Source organism: Pelecanus crispus, chromosome 1, assembly GCF_030463565.1.
Source record: "Pelecanus crispus isolate bPelCri1 chromosome 1, bPelCri1.pri, whole genome shotgun sequence".
NCBI classification, from domain to species: domain Eukaryota; kingdom Metazoa; phylum Chordata; class Aves; order Pelecaniformes; family Pelecanidae; genus Pelecanus; species Pelecanus crispus.
In genome coordinates this window covers 45,723,367-45,740,658 of record NC_134643.1, presented here as the reverse complement: position 1 = coordinate 45,740,658, position 17,292 = coordinate 45,723,367, and the positions used below count along the sequence as shown (strand labels likewise).

The 17,292-nt window shown below is 38.1% G+C and overlaps 1 protein-coding gene across 1 annotated transcript in view; it reads right to left on the bottom strand.

Annotated features, from left to right (window-relative positions):
• Positions 1 to 17,292, bottom strand: part of OTOGL (otogelin like) — a 97,070-nt gene that overhangs the window by 56,644 nt on the left and 23,134 nt on the right. The window contains exons 16-25 of the mRNA XM_075727956.1: positions 16,984 to 17,107; positions 15,129 to 15,306; positions 14,064 to 14,188; positions 12,039 to 12,248; positions 11,087 to 11,252; positions 9,787 to 9,861; positions 7,929 to 7,981; positions 7,066 to 7,228; positions 3,632 to 3,739; positions 2,220 to 2,358 (exon numbers count right to left, since the gene is read on the bottom strand). Of these exons, the coding sequence (XP_075584071.1) occupies positions 2,220 to 2,358; positions 3,632 to 3,739; positions 7,066 to 7,228; positions 7,929 to 7,981; positions 9,787 to 9,861; positions 11,087 to 11,252; positions 12,039 to 12,248; positions 14,064 to 14,188; positions 15,129 to 15,306; positions 16,984 to 17,107 (1,341 nt within the window). The remainder of the gene's footprint in view (positions 1 to 2,219; positions 2,359 to 3,631; positions 3,740 to 7,065; positions 7,229 to 7,928; positions 7,982 to 9,786; positions 9,862 to 11,086; positions 11,253 to 12,038; positions 12,249 to 14,063; positions 14,189 to 15,128; positions 15,307 to 16,983; positions 17,108 to 17,292) is intronic.

The following is a 17,292-nucleotide window of genomic DNA, read 5'->3' as shown; positions in this document are numbered from 1 at the left end:
AGCTGTTCAGACTGGTTCTTTACCATCAGCATACCCCACCTCAATCCTCACACCACCTTTTCAAAATAGTTTCTTTAGATGCTGAGTGCAGGTCTCAGCATGGATCCCTGTGAGATGTCACCGGGATTTCTCCATTCTAAAAAAAGGCCATTTATTCCTATCTTTTAACTTCTAACTTTTCATTTGTGTCTCAAAAAATCTTCACTGTCATCCTATGAGAGACTAGTGTCTAAAAAATATTTGTTGAAATCTGTCTCCAGAAGGTCTTTAAACTAAAATACACACATACTGACCTGATCATCCTCATCCATATGTTTATTGCCTTCACAGAATAACTCAGAAGATTCATCATGCATGAATTTCTTTTACAAAAAAAAAGAGTTCAACTCTTCCCCAACTGTGATTTCTCTTTATTATAATTTCTATTAATTTCCTTCATATGTAAATCAGACATATTGGTCTGTTCCTGCCAGATTCAGCCATGGAGTCCTTTTAAAATATTTGGTTATGCTGCCATCTTCCATTCCTCTGATTCCAGCATTACACATCACATAGTTCATCGGTCTGTGTTTTAGTTCCCTCAAAGATCTTGGGCATCTGCCATATGATCCCATCCTTTGTTTCTTTTTTTTCCCCCTAAAACTTCTCCAAACTTTTCACAGTCAAAAATGAGCCCACAGATACATCATCTGTTCCAGACATAATTATGCAGTGCCTAATTTTTAATAAACAGTCCTTCAATATAGATCATGAAAGTTTTCCATATACTACAGGGGAAAGAAAAATGATGAACAAATTAGGCCATACTTTCTCACATTAGCTAAGTCTGGGGAAAAAAAAAAGTTTGAAAAGCTGAAAAAAGTCTGAAGTCTGAAAAGCAGATCTATGTAGGCAGCATTTTTGTCGTTTGTGTCATCATGTTCACCTGAAGAAAGGCCTGTTGGCAGTGTGCCACATGCCTTAATTACATGGCTGCCAACTTTATTCTTGGACTCCAGATGCTCCCCATGGTTTGTTTCCAGATAGGTACTTTCTTATGCAGAAGAGCGGCAGGTGACATTTGATTGTAAAAGCAAAACATTCCAGTATCACCCTAAAGTTTGAAAAAGCAGCACAGATCTGTTTTACACACCTCTCTGGCTGAATGGCATAAGAATTAAGAAATGACAACCCACCTTTCCACCTCATCATACAGGCAAGATGATTTTACAGGTAAAGTAACCCATATTTTTTGCATCTTAAAGGAGGAAGGTTTGTGCAAAGGTTCATATTCCTCTAAGAGTAGGAGCTCTTTTATGAGACAATATGATACATGCCAGGAGTTTGCTGTGAGGTATTCTTATCTTTACTAAACGTCTCTCTTTTTTTTTTTTTTTTAAGCAAAGAAAAAAATCTGGAACCGATCTATTTTATTCCACAGCTGTGAATACTCTACTAAAGCATACATGAAATAAACTATTTGCAGTAGTCCTTGTTGAGAAACCATGCTTTTTCTTAAGGTTAGACATGTAGGGTTGACAGAAAATGAATATTTTTCTAAACACATTACTGTAACTCAGAAGACAGACTCTTAGCTTTAATAATAGCAACAATGAGAATAAACAATAGTGATGTTAGTAATAGAATATATTTCTAAATGTCAGTAATGGTATTTGTAAACAAAAAAGGCTAGCAATGTACTGTAAATGTGTACTATGAGGAACGTTAGCGTGTAGCTGCCAGACAATCTCAATGAAGGATTTCATTGTTGAATTATGAAATCATTGTGTTTGATATTATTATACACATACAATCCAGATCTGATGCAGATCACATTCAAGAAGGATTCCAAGCAACCTCAGAGGTCATCATTAACCCTCTGCCAAGCAGAGTTTGTAGATAGTTATTAAATAAATCTATAGATTTAGAACCTAGTTCTAGAACAGTTTCTGTAGTGTTATTCTTTGCTCGTTCTGATGAAAGTATGGTTAAGGTAGGACAGAAAACATTGGTTTCTATTTTTCTCTACACCACATAGATACATAAGGACACACCCATGTACCATTTTCGAAAGGCTGCGCACGAAATGTCATTTACAGATTCTTCCTTTCAGACACATCTGTTCTGCACCTGTATTCTTAATGTTCGTTTCTATAGATCATCTCTCGATGTTCAAAATACTTGCCTTCTCACGGAAACTTTCACTTGGACACATGGAAATGTGTGAACAATCCTCCTACCTTTAGCAGGTAAGCTTGGCAGTCACTGACATAATCGTACTCCAATCCATCAAAGGTGTAGTAATGTCGATCTCCATAAATAGTGCACACAGCAGGACAGGGGTAAGTAGTGCAACTGAATATCCCTCTCCGACAAACACTGTAAGGAAAATTAATAATCAGTATCTTCACATAGCAGGGCCATTTTCTTTTTTATTTTCAAGAAAAAGCTTTCTTGGGTTCTTTATTTCAAGTCATACAGAAATTCATGAAAGGAAGAAAATTCTCAGACCTTGAAACATGGAGCTATTCTGTGGATTGCTTCTGAAGTTACTGGCGATGCCATGGCAGAAAAGTGTTGAGCATTTTGCCATCAGCACATATATACAATAAAAATGTGTAAGAAATGAATGCAAAATATTAAAATTTTTATGGCTTATGCAAATATTTCCATCACTGCCTCCAGTATAGTTAAGACACCATGCCACAACACGCTTATTCATAAACCATCAATATGATATTTTTTCTCAAGAAATTTTGATAAAAATCCACACATATTCAATGCAAAAGACCTCCAGTTGCTACCTGTAAGATTTCAGGGTATCAGACAATTATGGAATGAGATTAAGAAGTAAATGCTCATATTTTGTGGGATTACTTTTCCTGTCAGCTACATTCAGTGACTTACATGAATTTGTATGATGGTAGTACTGACAGCCTCTAGTTTTGCTTGTGTAAGTGTATAAGCTCAGTTGACTTGCCAGTGAAGTTTTTAATGGATTAAAAGCTGCCATGCCAAACTTTTTTATTAGTATTAAATATATACTTAACTGAAGATAAATATTTTGGTTAGCAAATTATAATGGATGAAAAACTGGTTTGCATCAATATGAGTCAGATGAGGCTCCTTAAAAAAGATGCTGGGCACTAGCTCATTTTCCAATTCTAATGCTTTTTTTATTTCCTTTTTTTTTTTTTATTGCCCATCTTCTTCCTATACAGTTGCTCACACTGACTGGTAACTCACACTGCAAACAGTCCAGTTCCCAAAGGAGCAGACTATTGACATTGTCATACATTTAATTTCTCTTTTTTTCTCCTTGGTTATATTTCATGATATTCCATTCTCCAAAATGCCAAATGTCTTTTCTTTCAGAGATTAACTGATATGTGTGAATCAAGCATTTGTTCTTGACTGCTTTTTAACTTGTGTATCTTCTGCTTCCTTTTCAGACCTGAAGAAGCATTCACCCAAAAGTCTGCCTACTCTTCCAAGTCTATTAGTGAGCCTAACAAAAGATATATCCCGTAACTGTCTATAAACAAGCATATATATTTTTGATTTTCAATGTACTCAATGCATTTTCTGTATCAATTTCCCTTTGTGGCTAGACCCAGATGATTTGGAAGTATGCAAAATGCATGCCACTCACCAGGTGTAACATGGTGTAGCTATCACTTCTCCTGACAGAAATTCCCTGTCTTTCCAGGTGCATGGACAACTGTCAGGAATATAACATTTCCCTCTATGCTCAGCCATCCTTCAAAATAAAAGAATGATTAAGATGAAAGCGTAAATTCACAAGTAGATCAACATAACTAAATGTGTAGTGTATTGTCTAAGCCCCACCAAGGGCAACCAGTCTTCCATCCAGCCAAGGACAATTGTTTCAGCAGCAAAAGCTGTCCGAATCAAATGATCTCCACTGTGCACATCTGGAGACCTCACAAAGCTGGCAGCTGTGGCTCTCCTACCTCGAAACAGGTATGTTGCTGTGGGGCAGCAGCTCCTATGCAAGAGCGCAGGTAGTGTAGGGACTCCTCCCTGCTAACTGCAGAGCATCTGTGTGTTATGCACGCTGCTGAGGCTGGAGTTGGGCTGCCCTTCCCTCTCTGCTGCTCCCTCATCCTCCTGTCCCAGGGAAGCAGCCAAACTGATGTGCCTGCTCCTCTGCACAGCGCAGCAACTGTCCCGTGCTGAGCACAGGATAGTGAGCTGGGCTACAGCAGCTGTTGCAGACTTAGCAGGACAAAAGAAACACAGTTTACAAAGGACGGTGGTGGAGGTTACCTGCTTACCCCGGGGATGCGGGAACAACTAACACGGTTAAGACAAACCAGTGGCATTTAATGCAAAAAGCGGCAAATCTAATTAGATCATGAATAAGTGACCCAGAGATGTGGTTAACCACTTTTTGCTATCTCCTCATTTCCATCTACTTAGCAACATTAACTTAAAAATAAAAAAAGTTATTGTCACTCCCAGTGCTGCTCTTTAGGGGAGCAATTCCTGCAGTTGTCATTGCAATACACGGTTGAGAGTAGAGAGAGATGTGTTTTCAAAGTATGATCTTGAGATTGCTTCTCTGGAAGTTAAAAGGAATACACAGATTAGAGGTTTCTTCTCCCCATAATTTCTGGTTCATTAAAGATTACTTGGTTTTAAGTAAAAGAGTCAAGTGTTGAGAAAAATGATTAAAGATAGGAAAGCACTAGACTGGATGGCTTGGAAAGGTCATTTAGAGTTTCTGCCAATGGAAGTTAACTATCTGCCAGAATAACATAGGTACTGCTGATGCTACAGGAGACTAACTTAGCCCCATGAGGTCCCTTTCCATACTACTCTTCTGTACTTCTGTAATTCAACTTACCCTCTTATATCTCCAGCTCAGTGTTAGGGTGACTTTCAGTGTATCTTTGGGTGATGAATTTACTGTCATTCTCAGCTCATTTCCTCGTGAAATTTTGAGCTATTCTATTCAATTTTTATAGCATACCAGAGACTTTCAGTGTTTCTTATTCTTTGTCACCTCTTTAACTACTGACTAAAAGAACTACAAGCTGTTATGCAAGAATTTTAACAATAGAAAATGAAAAACACTTTTACTTTAAGACAACCATTTTTTGTGTACTAGAGTCCATCCTGTCATGGGTTTCCAAAGGAAAGGGTTTCAATACCAAACACAAGCTGCTTTACTTTGTGAGCACCATAAATACCCAGGATGCTAGAATAAGGTGCCAGTCTCCAGGAGAATTCAAGATTCCACCCCAAAAGGTTAGGTCATTGGGTCAAACAATGGGTAGTGGTAGAAATAAGGTGGGAAAGGAGAAACAAAGAGAAGAACAGCATCTCAAGAGAATACAAAAATGACATAACAGTAAAACTTCTCATAACAAGGCTTTCATGACTTGTCCATATAGATTTACAGATTTAATATCATAAGGTATATGCTTAACATTTTCTTGTATAAAAAAGAGAACTTCTGAACCCAATTTTTAAGATAACTCCTTCCTAGCTAAAAGCCATACTTGCTTCTTGAAACCATGAGCCTGAAAGGTATAATGGCTCCAGAGATACAATTTAACACTGATGATGGTACTAACTGCACTAAATTTCACACATTTACTTTTCTATCCAATAGCAAAATAAGTGTTTATTCTCTTACTTATCATGTGTTTTACTCCATTATTTGACAGAAATTTGGGATTGTCTGTACCCCTTTTATAGTTTATCATTCAGAAAATAATCAAGTAACACTCAATTTGAAATGGTATAATACTGCTTGGCTGTGAGAGCAGAGTTTTAGCTCTGTTTTTTAACTTATGTTATTTCAAATTTTCAAATGAACTTTCATGACAATGCTGCTAGTTTAAGTTCATGCAAATATCATGGTGATGTTTTAGTAAAAAATTACTGGCTTTTATATGATGCTTTGTAGAGATTCATACATTTTTGTGTTAAAAATAATTGTTTATTCCTGTAAAATGGTCTTGAAAACTAACTCCTCAGCTGAGGGAGAGGTTGTAGAGGACTACAGAATACCAGGCAAGAACAACTAGTGAAATCTTTAATAGCTATGCCTGAAATCTGTCCTTCACCAGTGCTTAGTGATCTATGAACACCACAAGATGCTGGAAGGGGACTTCTTGGCAGTCTCATTACACTGATCTGTGCACAACTGATATACTGTCAGGGGACCATTGGCTACACATACAGTGAAATAAAATCACATGTTGAGAAAAAACAGGGAGCATTCCACCTGAGGTCAAATTGCAGCAATTTGCACAGCATATTTGACTCTCCAAATCTGAAAGTGCACACGGCAGGTATCAGGGGAGGAAATGGAAACAGATGGAGGGAGTGGTGGTTGATCCTGACAGAAACTTCACAACAAATGCTTTTAGCTTTTGTACTTTGATTTTACCCCTGCAAAGATCAGCAGACTGTTTCTGGACACCAAACCCAGATACATTAGCTGAGAAAACAAAAACTTTGGCTGAGTTCAGAAGGGCAGAGAGAATGAAGGGGAAGAGGGCAGGATCCAGCCTGCAACCCCCCCTCCCTGCCCCAGATTGGGCATGAATACTGTAAGCCTGAGCAGAAGTCTAGGTGAGACAATTACTTGAGCAGTAAGCAGGAACACAGGTGGTTTATATTACACTTTTTTGTCGTGTTTGCTTCTACACTCAAATAAACTGTACTGTGCAAGTGATGGGAGTCATCTCCCATCCAGAGAGTCCCAAATACCAGCCAGTCAGACTGGTAGCAAGCTGGATATCTCATGGGATAGTGGAATCATGGTCTCAGGATAGAGAAACTGTGGGACTCCAACTGAGGAAGCATTATAGCATGGAGCGTCCCACCAGCAGGAAGGAGAAAAAGGTACTCAGAGACAAAAGAAAGAGTTAGCCTTTTAACTGTGACTGTATATCTGCAAAAATTTATAGAACAATAGGTTCAAAATTAGAGGTGTGATACCACTGGAATTTAAAAAAAAAAAAAAAAAAAGCAAAAAAAAAAAAGCAGAGTTAAACTGTGAAAAACATGTATATGGCTTGTGCTCCAGGCTGTTCTGCCAAAACTTACCCAGGGGGACAAATGCAGCCACTTGCACAGGGTGGTGAGGGGACACAGGAGAAGTTCATGGCAAGGTTTGCACAAGAGATCCCGCAATTCACACCCGCTGCTGGTAATCCAGGCACAGGAGATCTGCAGTCATAGTAGATTTTTCCTTCAGGGCATATGTGAACTTCAAATGCAAAATGCAGGTTAAATGAGATCAACTGCTCTTTTACACTGAAGGTTTTCTATTTGTTTTTGTTCACAATCTATTTATTTTAATGCACAGTTGGCCTACATTACAGTACACATAAGACTACAATCTGAATAAAAGTCTATAACTTCATTTGTATTACAGAGATACAAAATTCATACATGTTTTAATGTAAAAGAAAGACCAAAGCTTAATAATAAGCATCTGGATCTATGCACCCTGGATCTGATACACAGCCCATTCTTAAAGATGGAGTAATTATGCCTTAGGTAGACAGAATCGTTAGAAGCAGCCTAATTTTCAGTGTACTGAAATCCCTTCTAAATCCATTAGAAACTAATGAAAAATTTACTTTCTAGAAATCAAGATCTTAAGGTTTCCTCAAGATGGATAGTGACCCTAATTTCAGGTATTCCCATGAGAACATATTGACCTATACCTCACATGTATTATTATTTTTTTTAATTTCCCAAGTAACTTAGTAGTACAATTTGTGCTACAGAAAAAGGAAAAAGAAAAAAAACAAGACAACTTGTGCTCCTAACCTCCTATTTTAGATATGTCATGATGTTGAGTATCTCATAATGAAAATCCATATGAGGAGAAAACCAAATGACTGCTCAATGTCAAAAAATTTCTCTGTGCAACTGTAATATGAGACAAGACTGTAAATTACCTGCATTTTCTGTTGTGGCTTCAATACATTTCACTGTTCCATTCAAACACTGACTGGAAAAGAAAAGCGAATCCATCTTTATTCAAGGAGAAAATGTTTAGTAGCCACCATGTTAAAAAAGATAAAAAAGCCCTTCTGAACATGAGCCAGCAGTGTGCCCAGGTGGCCAAGAAGGCCAACAGCATCCTGGCTTGTATCAGGAATAGTGTGGCCAGCAGGAGCAGGGAGGTGATTGTCCCCCTGTACTCGGCGCTGGTGAGGCCACACCTGGAATACTGTGTCCAGTTTTGGGCCCCTCAGTACAAGGAGGACATTGAGGTGCTGGAGCGTGTTCAGAGAAGGGCAACAAGGCTGGTGAAGGGTCTGGAGCACAGGCCTTATGAGGAGCGGCTGAGGGAACTGGGGTGGTTTAGTCTGGAGAAGAGGAGGCTGAGGGGAGACCTTATCACTCTCTACAACTACCTGAAAGGAGGTTGTAGCGAGGTGGGTGTTGGGCTCTTCTCCCATGTAGTTAGCGATAGGACGAGAGGAAATGGGCTCAAGCTGCGCCAGGGGAGGTTTAGGTTGGGTATTAGGAAAAATTTCTTCACGGAAAGGGTAGTCAAGCATTGGAACAGGCTGCCCAGGGAAGTGGTGGAGTCCCCATCCCTGGAAGTGTTCAAAAAACGGGTAGATGTGGCACTTGGGGACATGGTTTAGTCTAGTCTACCCTTGATTGGTTTAGTGTGGACTTGGTAGTGTAGGTTAATGGTTGGACTGGATGATCTTAAAGGTCTTTTCCAACCTAAACGATTCTATGATTCTATAATACAACTTAACCCAATGTAAATAACAGAAATCCGGAGGGTTAAAATCCGAAAGCATGAGTTCTGACCAACATTTTGTTGGTGATCTGATCTGTAATCAGGGCCCAAACTCACAAAGGTGTTTATGTACTATTTAATTGCGTAACATTTACTGAAATAAGAAAAGCTGGGTATGTCAGCCTCTGTGGGAATGTAGGGCCAGGTGATTCAGGATGCTGGCAGGGTAACACAAAACCTTATCCACCTTGGTGAATATGGAAGGATACAGTATGCAAATTTCCTGTTGCACAGACGTTAGGATACACAGCTTGATTCTTTTTATGATAAAACACAGAATTGCAGAAAAACACATTCAACAATAAACCTAGTTCTCATTTTTTCCTTTTCCTTAAAAAAAATGTGAAAAAACCAAAGCATTGCAGAGGCATAGCAGTGGCAGAAAAATGAAGCCCCTACTCACACCTCTTGAACTACATGATTACCAAACTTCAATTATAACAACTATAATATATAAGACCTCAGCAAGCATCAACCTTGACACTCAAGTCACAGACATGATTTTAAATCAGGAGGTTGAGAGCATTTCTTGTAAATTGAACAAGTCTGATCAGGAAACCTGGGAGGTTTCCCCACTTGTTTCAGTGAGGTCAGGATTCCATCATGAATTAATACTACAAAATGGAACAAATATAGCTCCCTGCAAGCCTTTGTTTGAAAGACTTTCCAAAATAGAATCACATTGTTTATTCTTTTGAAACCAGTCTCATACTGCTATCATAATGCCCCCAGGTCTAAGAACAGCACTGTAACCTCTGTCTGTGTGTGTTTTGAGATACTCTTTAGTCCCTGGTTTACAGAATTTTCCAGGTATCCTGTTGTTAAAATAAGCAGGTACGTAATCCAATTTCTATTAGGCTCCCTTTTACTTAGTGTCTAACAAAAATAAAATCTCGATACAATAGGCCTTCATTCTATATGAAAAAATTCTCAAGGCTCTTGTGTAGCATCCAAACTGTGATACATGAAAGATAAAACTTGGCACTCAAACCTACCAGGAGCCTGTTGGCGTAGGGAGGATTTCTCCAGGCTGGAGGGCTTTGCCCTTGTAGTGACAACGACAGGCAGATCTGTTAAACGAATATTTACGCATGTAGATAAAAAAGCAAGATGAAATGGGATTTAAGTGCAATCCATTTATCAAGCTATTATGATAAACACACCTTATAATTCATTAACTCAATCTTTATATTTACAATATACTTCTAAAGGCAAAAACTAAAGGATGACACTCTGTATTGAAGTCAGTGGCAAAACTCCTACCATCTTCAAAAAGCCAGGATTTTCGCCAATCTCCATATTATTTATTTGCTGTTTCTGTGCATTAGTCTTATGGAAAGGAGCTTTTCTTCCCAGGTATGGGAGCAGTATGGCAACATGTAGTTCCCATTCAAAAGACTGTCAAAATCGTGGGACAGAGGACTTATAGCAAAATCCATTAACTCTGTCTGTGATAAGAGCCAGATGGGATAGAAGTAGTTAACAGAATTCCCTAGAAACCATGCAAAAATATGGGAATACCAAGTTACCTCACACTCTTTAATAGTTTGAAATAGTCTTTATCCCTACAATATGAACTTTACTGATGTTTCCAAAATATATGTTGCAATGAACAGCGATAACTCTGTATAATCTTGAAAATTATATAAATACTCTAGTATTTATATTATAAATATAATATATATTTTATATAATATATTTATACATTATACATTATATATAAATATATATTATTTATTATAGATATTATAGATATAAATATATATTATAAGTACTCTAGTTTTTAATTCAGTACCTGAACTCAGCAACTCCCTATGGTGGAAAGCTATAAAGTTTTGTTACACAATGTACGAACCCTATTTCCTTTCATTGACCATTTCTTTCTATTTAACTGAAGGGGTTTGCATTGTGAGACAGAAAAAAGACACTCCTAGCCACTCTCTCCATACTATTCCTGACTTTATGGACTGCTACTATATAGATTCCTTCTCACTTCTTAAGTGTTAAAACCAAGGTTTTCATGTGAAAATGCTTTCCCATGAATAAAAAAGTTTCATCACCCTTCTCTAATGCAGTGTGACATATCTTCTCTGAAGTGCAGTAGATGGCTGTACACACAGTAGCAGATGAGGCCCCACTATTGATTGGTACAAAAGAATATGAAATCTTCACATATTGCTTGCTATCCTGTTTAGGCAGTCTACATCTTGAGGGAAACAGCAGAAAAACTACTTTAAATCTTGCTGGAAAGAGGAAAATGTGCCTACACATATATTCTATTTTCTTATGACTTACATTGATACACAAAAGTTGACTGACTCTTCAAAATATTTCCCGTCAGGACAATTACATCCTTCTGCACAGTCGTCACCACAGATTTTTGCCATAGAAAGTGAAGCACAGGAGTGTTTACAAAAAGAAGAGCACTGATGATAAAGCATACCACTGTGACACATCACAGCTGGAGGAGAAAGATGGAGAGAGAAGGGAGAACATATTCTTAAAATGTGAAAAATAGAAAACAAAGCAGTATATCATGGGAGTGTGAAACAGCAAAGCAAAATGATTTCTTGCTGCATTGGGGTGAGTTAAAATGCATAAGGCAAAAATGCTATTTTACTGATTTCTTAAGTTAGAAATGTTTAGATTCAGGTGGGTTTATGTTAGACAATTCCTTAGCTGGAATTGTCTATTTTGTAAGCAGTAGGTGTCTATTCTTTATCTATGTTAAGCATGTGTGTGTGTGGTAGGCATGTCTATCTAGTAACTCAGGCTTCCAAAAGAGCAAGAATGGTCCAGTTAAGGTGGAGGCATTACTCTATGGTTTAGAAATGCCTTGGTTTAAGTCATTGCTATATCCTACTTGATAAATCACTGCCCATCCTGCCCTGCCTGCCCTGGGGAGCCCCTGCCACCCTGGCTTGCCTTCCCTTAGGGAACAGCCCTGCTCTTTGCCACTCCCTGATTACTTTAGCCTAATACGAACTTCCACGTGAGTTAGGGATTCAAAGTCAGAAATTTAAATTCTCTCTGTAGCCAATGGAAAGGGACAGGCACCCTCTGTGAGGTAGCTCAGGGTCCCCAACTCAGATGCTTAACATAAAGGCTATTAGCATTCTCCCCTGAATATGTCATTAGCCCATGCACAATTCTAGTTTCCAGCAAAAAGGGTCAATCCCTGTATTTTGTGGAGCGAATGATATTTACACATTTCTAAAGGATACTCTGTTCTGCAAACATTACTCACCACAGTAAGAAATATGAGATCTGAAGTCAATGACGACCCCATGCTTGCCACAGACATAAGCATAGTGCGCCAAAGCATTACACAAACAGCTGCTTCCACATTTGCACGCGTCAAAGCGGCATAGCTGGTAGTATAATCCTGGACTGATGTAGGCATGGCAGGGAGCAAAAACTTCTTGATTGATGATATCACAGTGAGATGCATACCCAGCTAAGAGAAGGTGATACTGGTTTAGCCAGATCCATTTGCATATAACAGTTAGTCAAATGAATAGCACCGAATATTAAAACCAAACATAGCCAGTTGTGCAACAAAACCTTGTATACTATGTCTTTCTGCAAAGTTCTATAGTTTAAAACTGATATTGTAAGCAACTCCCTCAACAATAAACTCTACTTAAGACAAAAATAACTATCTAAAACCAGTTACGCCTTCCTCTAGTAGTGCAGGAAACTCAAATGGGAAAGTAATATATTTCAAAAGAGTTAGTTAGAAGAGTCCTCCGAAGCTGGGAATACATTTTTTCCTACCTGATGTTTCATTTAGCTTTGAAATCAGCAATGGCCATATACTTCTTGGCATGCGGACCCAGGAAGTATTACAAACTGGAGCTCGAGGGCATGCAAGTCTCAAGCTGGCCGTATACCTTCTAGCACCAACAGACCCTATTCCTAGCACTGAAGTGTACTACCACCACAAGTGGTGGAATATCTCAGCATCACCATAGTGTGGATCGTATTTAAGCCAGTTTTGCTGCTAAAAGAGTGTCCCTACCCTTCATCCTCCCTGCTTATACCCACATGCACACACTGATGCAAGGATTTCTGGAGTCTCTCAGTAAACTAGATTCAAGGAGTGAACTTGAGTTGGTTGAAAAGTAACTTGACAAAATAAGTAAACAAACAAACAATAATTTCTTTTTCAGTTTCATCAGACTAAAATCATCACAGAACTGGAAAAATGCTTGTGCTAGCTCAGCACAGGTGGTAGCATGGGGCAGGACCACTTACTCAGGAACTGCTTTTTCCAATGATGATTACAGGATCACAGGAAAATTCAGGCTGGAAGGGACCTCAAAAGGTCATGTAGTCCACCCTCCTGCTCTAAGCAGCTTACTCTTAGGTCAAACTGCACCTTCACTGAGGAAGCACAGAACTGAAGGTGAGGCATGAGGTATCTTGGAGAGAGCTAACTTGGCTGAGATGTGCTGCTTTAAAAGACAGCCAGTGCTGAAGGCATAAAAAGTCTTAGAATGCCCCAGATTCTTAAAAGTTTATGGTTATTCTAGGCTTGCTCCCACAGGCTCTAAATATGGCCAGATCCCACATCCTTAGTGAGGCCTTATGTCTGAAACATTAAAAACATGAGACAATTCTGTCAGAATTGGCAACTACTGTCTGCCCATTGTCTTCATTAATTGAAAAGAACAGCAACATGGAAAGGAGGAGACAGTGAAAGTTCAACGCAAAACATAGGCATGTCAACCACCCAAAACTAAAACTTTACTCAGGAATTTGAACAAATCCACACATCTCAGATTGTTTGCAGCAGTTTGTGTCAGAGAGCACAGATGGAGGATAAGGAAACTTTTAACGCAACAAGGACAGAGAAGCCCAAGACAGGGCTTTTGATCTGAACACTGTCTCAGCAAGACACTGTCTGCTGTGCTTTCTTTATCAATCTACAAATGTGCATCACATCATTCCTCTTGACTGGCATGATTTACGGGACTACAGATGGTGTTCTGCCTAGCACTCTATGTATATTAGACAGCAGAATTTAGGACTCATGGCCAGTACACCCAGCATTAATAGATCAACTAGCTTGTATTTATGAAGGATTTACTTCATTTTACATGCTAAATGTATGGAAAGAATAGTCTCTGCCAAAAAAGAAAAAGGAAAGAAAGAGTTCACACCTAAAGCTGAAGTTGAAATATATGTATGTGCAATTCATTCACAGAGAAAACAAAAAATGTCCCATAATAAGATACAGCTAATTCTAGACTCCCATGTGAAAACATACCATTTTGCTGATTAACGTTGCAGGGATCAGCCACAGGAATATTGATAGGCACAGAACAAGCGGAGGAAACTTTCCATGCATTGGCATGAAGTTGTGGGGTCCCTTCTATCATCCCTGCTGGAGAACTGAAAAGGAAAAAAATCAATACTGCAAGTGTCCTGCTGACCTTATGGACTACATAGGTAAGGACGCAAGTACATCAAAAAGCCTTAGGTGCATAGTCACATTGAACATTCAATGTGTCAAAAGAATTTCCATCTGTAAGGTATAAAAGAAGAGAGGGCATGTGAAGCTTTTTCCTCAATATTTTACTCATGCAAAAATATTCTTACACTCACAAGTCTGCCCTCACACTTAATTCAAGTACTGTGAAATCACTTGGAGGAGGCATTAATGAAAGGAGAATTTGGCCTTTATTCAAGTACGTACATTCAGTGAAATGTCAAAAATTTGACCTGTTAGCTAATTTCAGCGTTCTCGAGGGGAGGTGTTTGCATGTTGATGCTGTTTTTCACCAAGTATTTCAAAAGCATTTATTATTGCTAGAGAAGTTTTGTGATATTATAGCTTGAGGAACTTTGGAGAAAAAGAAGCAAAAGAGTAAGGAAAGTGCTCTTCTAATTAAACTACTTCCTGTGGTTCAGAATTACATTTTTTCCCATTAGAATTTTGGGAAAAAATATCAAGCAGTAGGAAGTGTTAATCAGGTGAGGATGATACTACTATTATTATCCACTCTTTTTGTCAGTGCTCATGTATTTGCTCTGATGGTAAGGGAGCAACAGGGAGGAAAAAAAGTACATTCAAGCAATATCATCATCCAATAACTTCTATAAATAATATGGTAGTTTTCTAGAATTACTTAGCTAAACATCTTAGAATGACTTAGTTAAATTTATGAGTTTCATATTTTAAAAAGTGACTAACATTTTAATTAAGAGGTTTTATATTGGTTAGTTTAATAAAGTATCAGCATATTAATGAAATTAAATTAAATAATCAGATGATTACACTCAACAAAACTTTTCACTTAAACACAATCTAAATGTACAATAGGCAACTTACAGAAAATCATCTCTTAAATTCCCATTGTACGTTCCACATAGTCCTAACGTCCTTCTCTTCCAGCCAAGATCAACTTGAACATAGATCCTCTCTCCATCTTTAGCAAACAGTATCTTCAAACCAAAATTAGTTTTCAGTTGAACAAAGAAAGAAGATATGTTCTGAATTTCAATAGCCCCTGACATAGCAAAAGAAAAAGAAAAACAAAGTCACTGAAATCCAACTTCCAGGTTGTATTGGTTTACCCCTTAAACAAAATAGATTTTGAAAACTCAGAAATAAAATGAGAAACTATGCACAACCTCACCTGCAGCCAAATAACCTCACCCATTCTCCATCTGAACTTATAAGACTACATATCTTATTCATTAGCAACACAAATCAGGAATTGCAACTACTGTCAACAGTAAAAAATCTTTCACCTTTCTGTACCTGTGAGTTATCCAAAAACACTGTCGCATTTCTTTTTTTTTTTAGAAGAAAGGAATGCAACAGCATGTCTCTGGCAATGTGAAGACAAGACAAGAAGCCACTTGTTTCTTAGTCTCCAGGGATGTTATAAGATTAATTAACAGATGTCTGTAAAGTGTATTGCAATCTTTAGATACAAGGTTCACTCTTGCTGCTATTGATATGACATCAGTATAGCTCTTTCCTTAGACTGTATGTGAACTAAGGCCCTATCAAATTCCCAGCTTTCCTTCCCAGCAAACCTAACATGCGAGGAAATGGAAATTTCACAGTCACAGCATTCATTTGCTACACAGTGTTGAGCTACTTGCAGCTGCAGGCTTAAAGCAGATGTCCCTTCACAAGCAGCCTCTATGCATGTACACACACGCACTTAGGTGCATAAACTGAGAAGAGGCAGATAAAATGCTTAAAGAAGTTCTTAGCTGATAAGACTTACCAGATACACCCAATTATCAAGAATGTGACACCAAAATATTTGTCATAGATTATATTTGTCGCAGACTATGGAAAGAGACAAGAAAGTGAATAGGTACTGATTCAAAAGACATAAAATGAAATTATCGATGAAATTATTAAGCAGAACTGTCAACATAACTGAAAGTATAACTGAGCTATGAAACTTATTGCCATAGGAAGCTGTGAATGCCAAAAGCAGAACTGTGACTGGACAAATTCAATGAAGAAAAGACATAGCTGTAACCACCAGCACAGATCTCCCTAAACTCTGTTTTGCTGGCGGCTGGGAAAGGAAAGGGGAACTCCCACTTTACTCTTTCAGAAGGAGACTAAAAATCCAGTAAGAATTTACTACTGTAATTTACTACACTGTAAGATACAAAATGTAGAAATACCATTTTCACCTTCAGTGCTTAATTTTATAACATCCTTTTAAGGCTGATTTATTTTACTATCCTTTCCAAAAAGGTGAAGTAACCTGCCTGAAATCACAACATAAGTGAGCGCTGAAAGCAACGTAGATCCCATAGGGCACATGGATTCCATTCCATGCCATTTATTCCAAAAAGTTTTAATCAAGCTAGACCTTAACATCAGCATCAAGATGATTTCCAGCCTCTCTTCACCTCCCTTCTTTTTCTTACCACCTCCCCCCTAAACACAAACCAAATTAGTAGAATTTCTAGGCACTCTGCAAGATAAGAAATGCAAAGAAATGAGGGCATAATGAAGGACTCCATTTAACAGCATGAAAAACTACATTTCTAGAACCATTACTAAGGTTATAAGAAGTAAGTGATTGTACATTTCATAAGTTATGTTTGAAGAAGCTCCTTTTTCATAGACAGATATTATTAAAAAGCTTTGGAGCATATAAAAGAAAGAATGTGAACCCTGGTAAAATTCTACTCCATGCACTTCTTACCATTAAGGTTAAAAACTTGGTTAGGGCCAGTTTGGACTTGACCGTATCTCGTGAGAGTTACTTGTTTGCTCACGTCGTCTTCAAGAACTAGTGTTATAGACTCAATGCAGGTGTGGTCAAAGTTCTAAGTAGAAACAAGTTTCACCATCAGAAACAGGCAAAGACATTAATATTGCCATGGAAAGCAAAACCAAACAAACAGGGGAAAAAACAGTTGTATAGAAAGGAAATACCACAACTGTCATCAGGCAAATCAGTTGTAAGCTATCACTCAAAGCTTTAAACGTCGCACCCAAAATTGTATGTAGA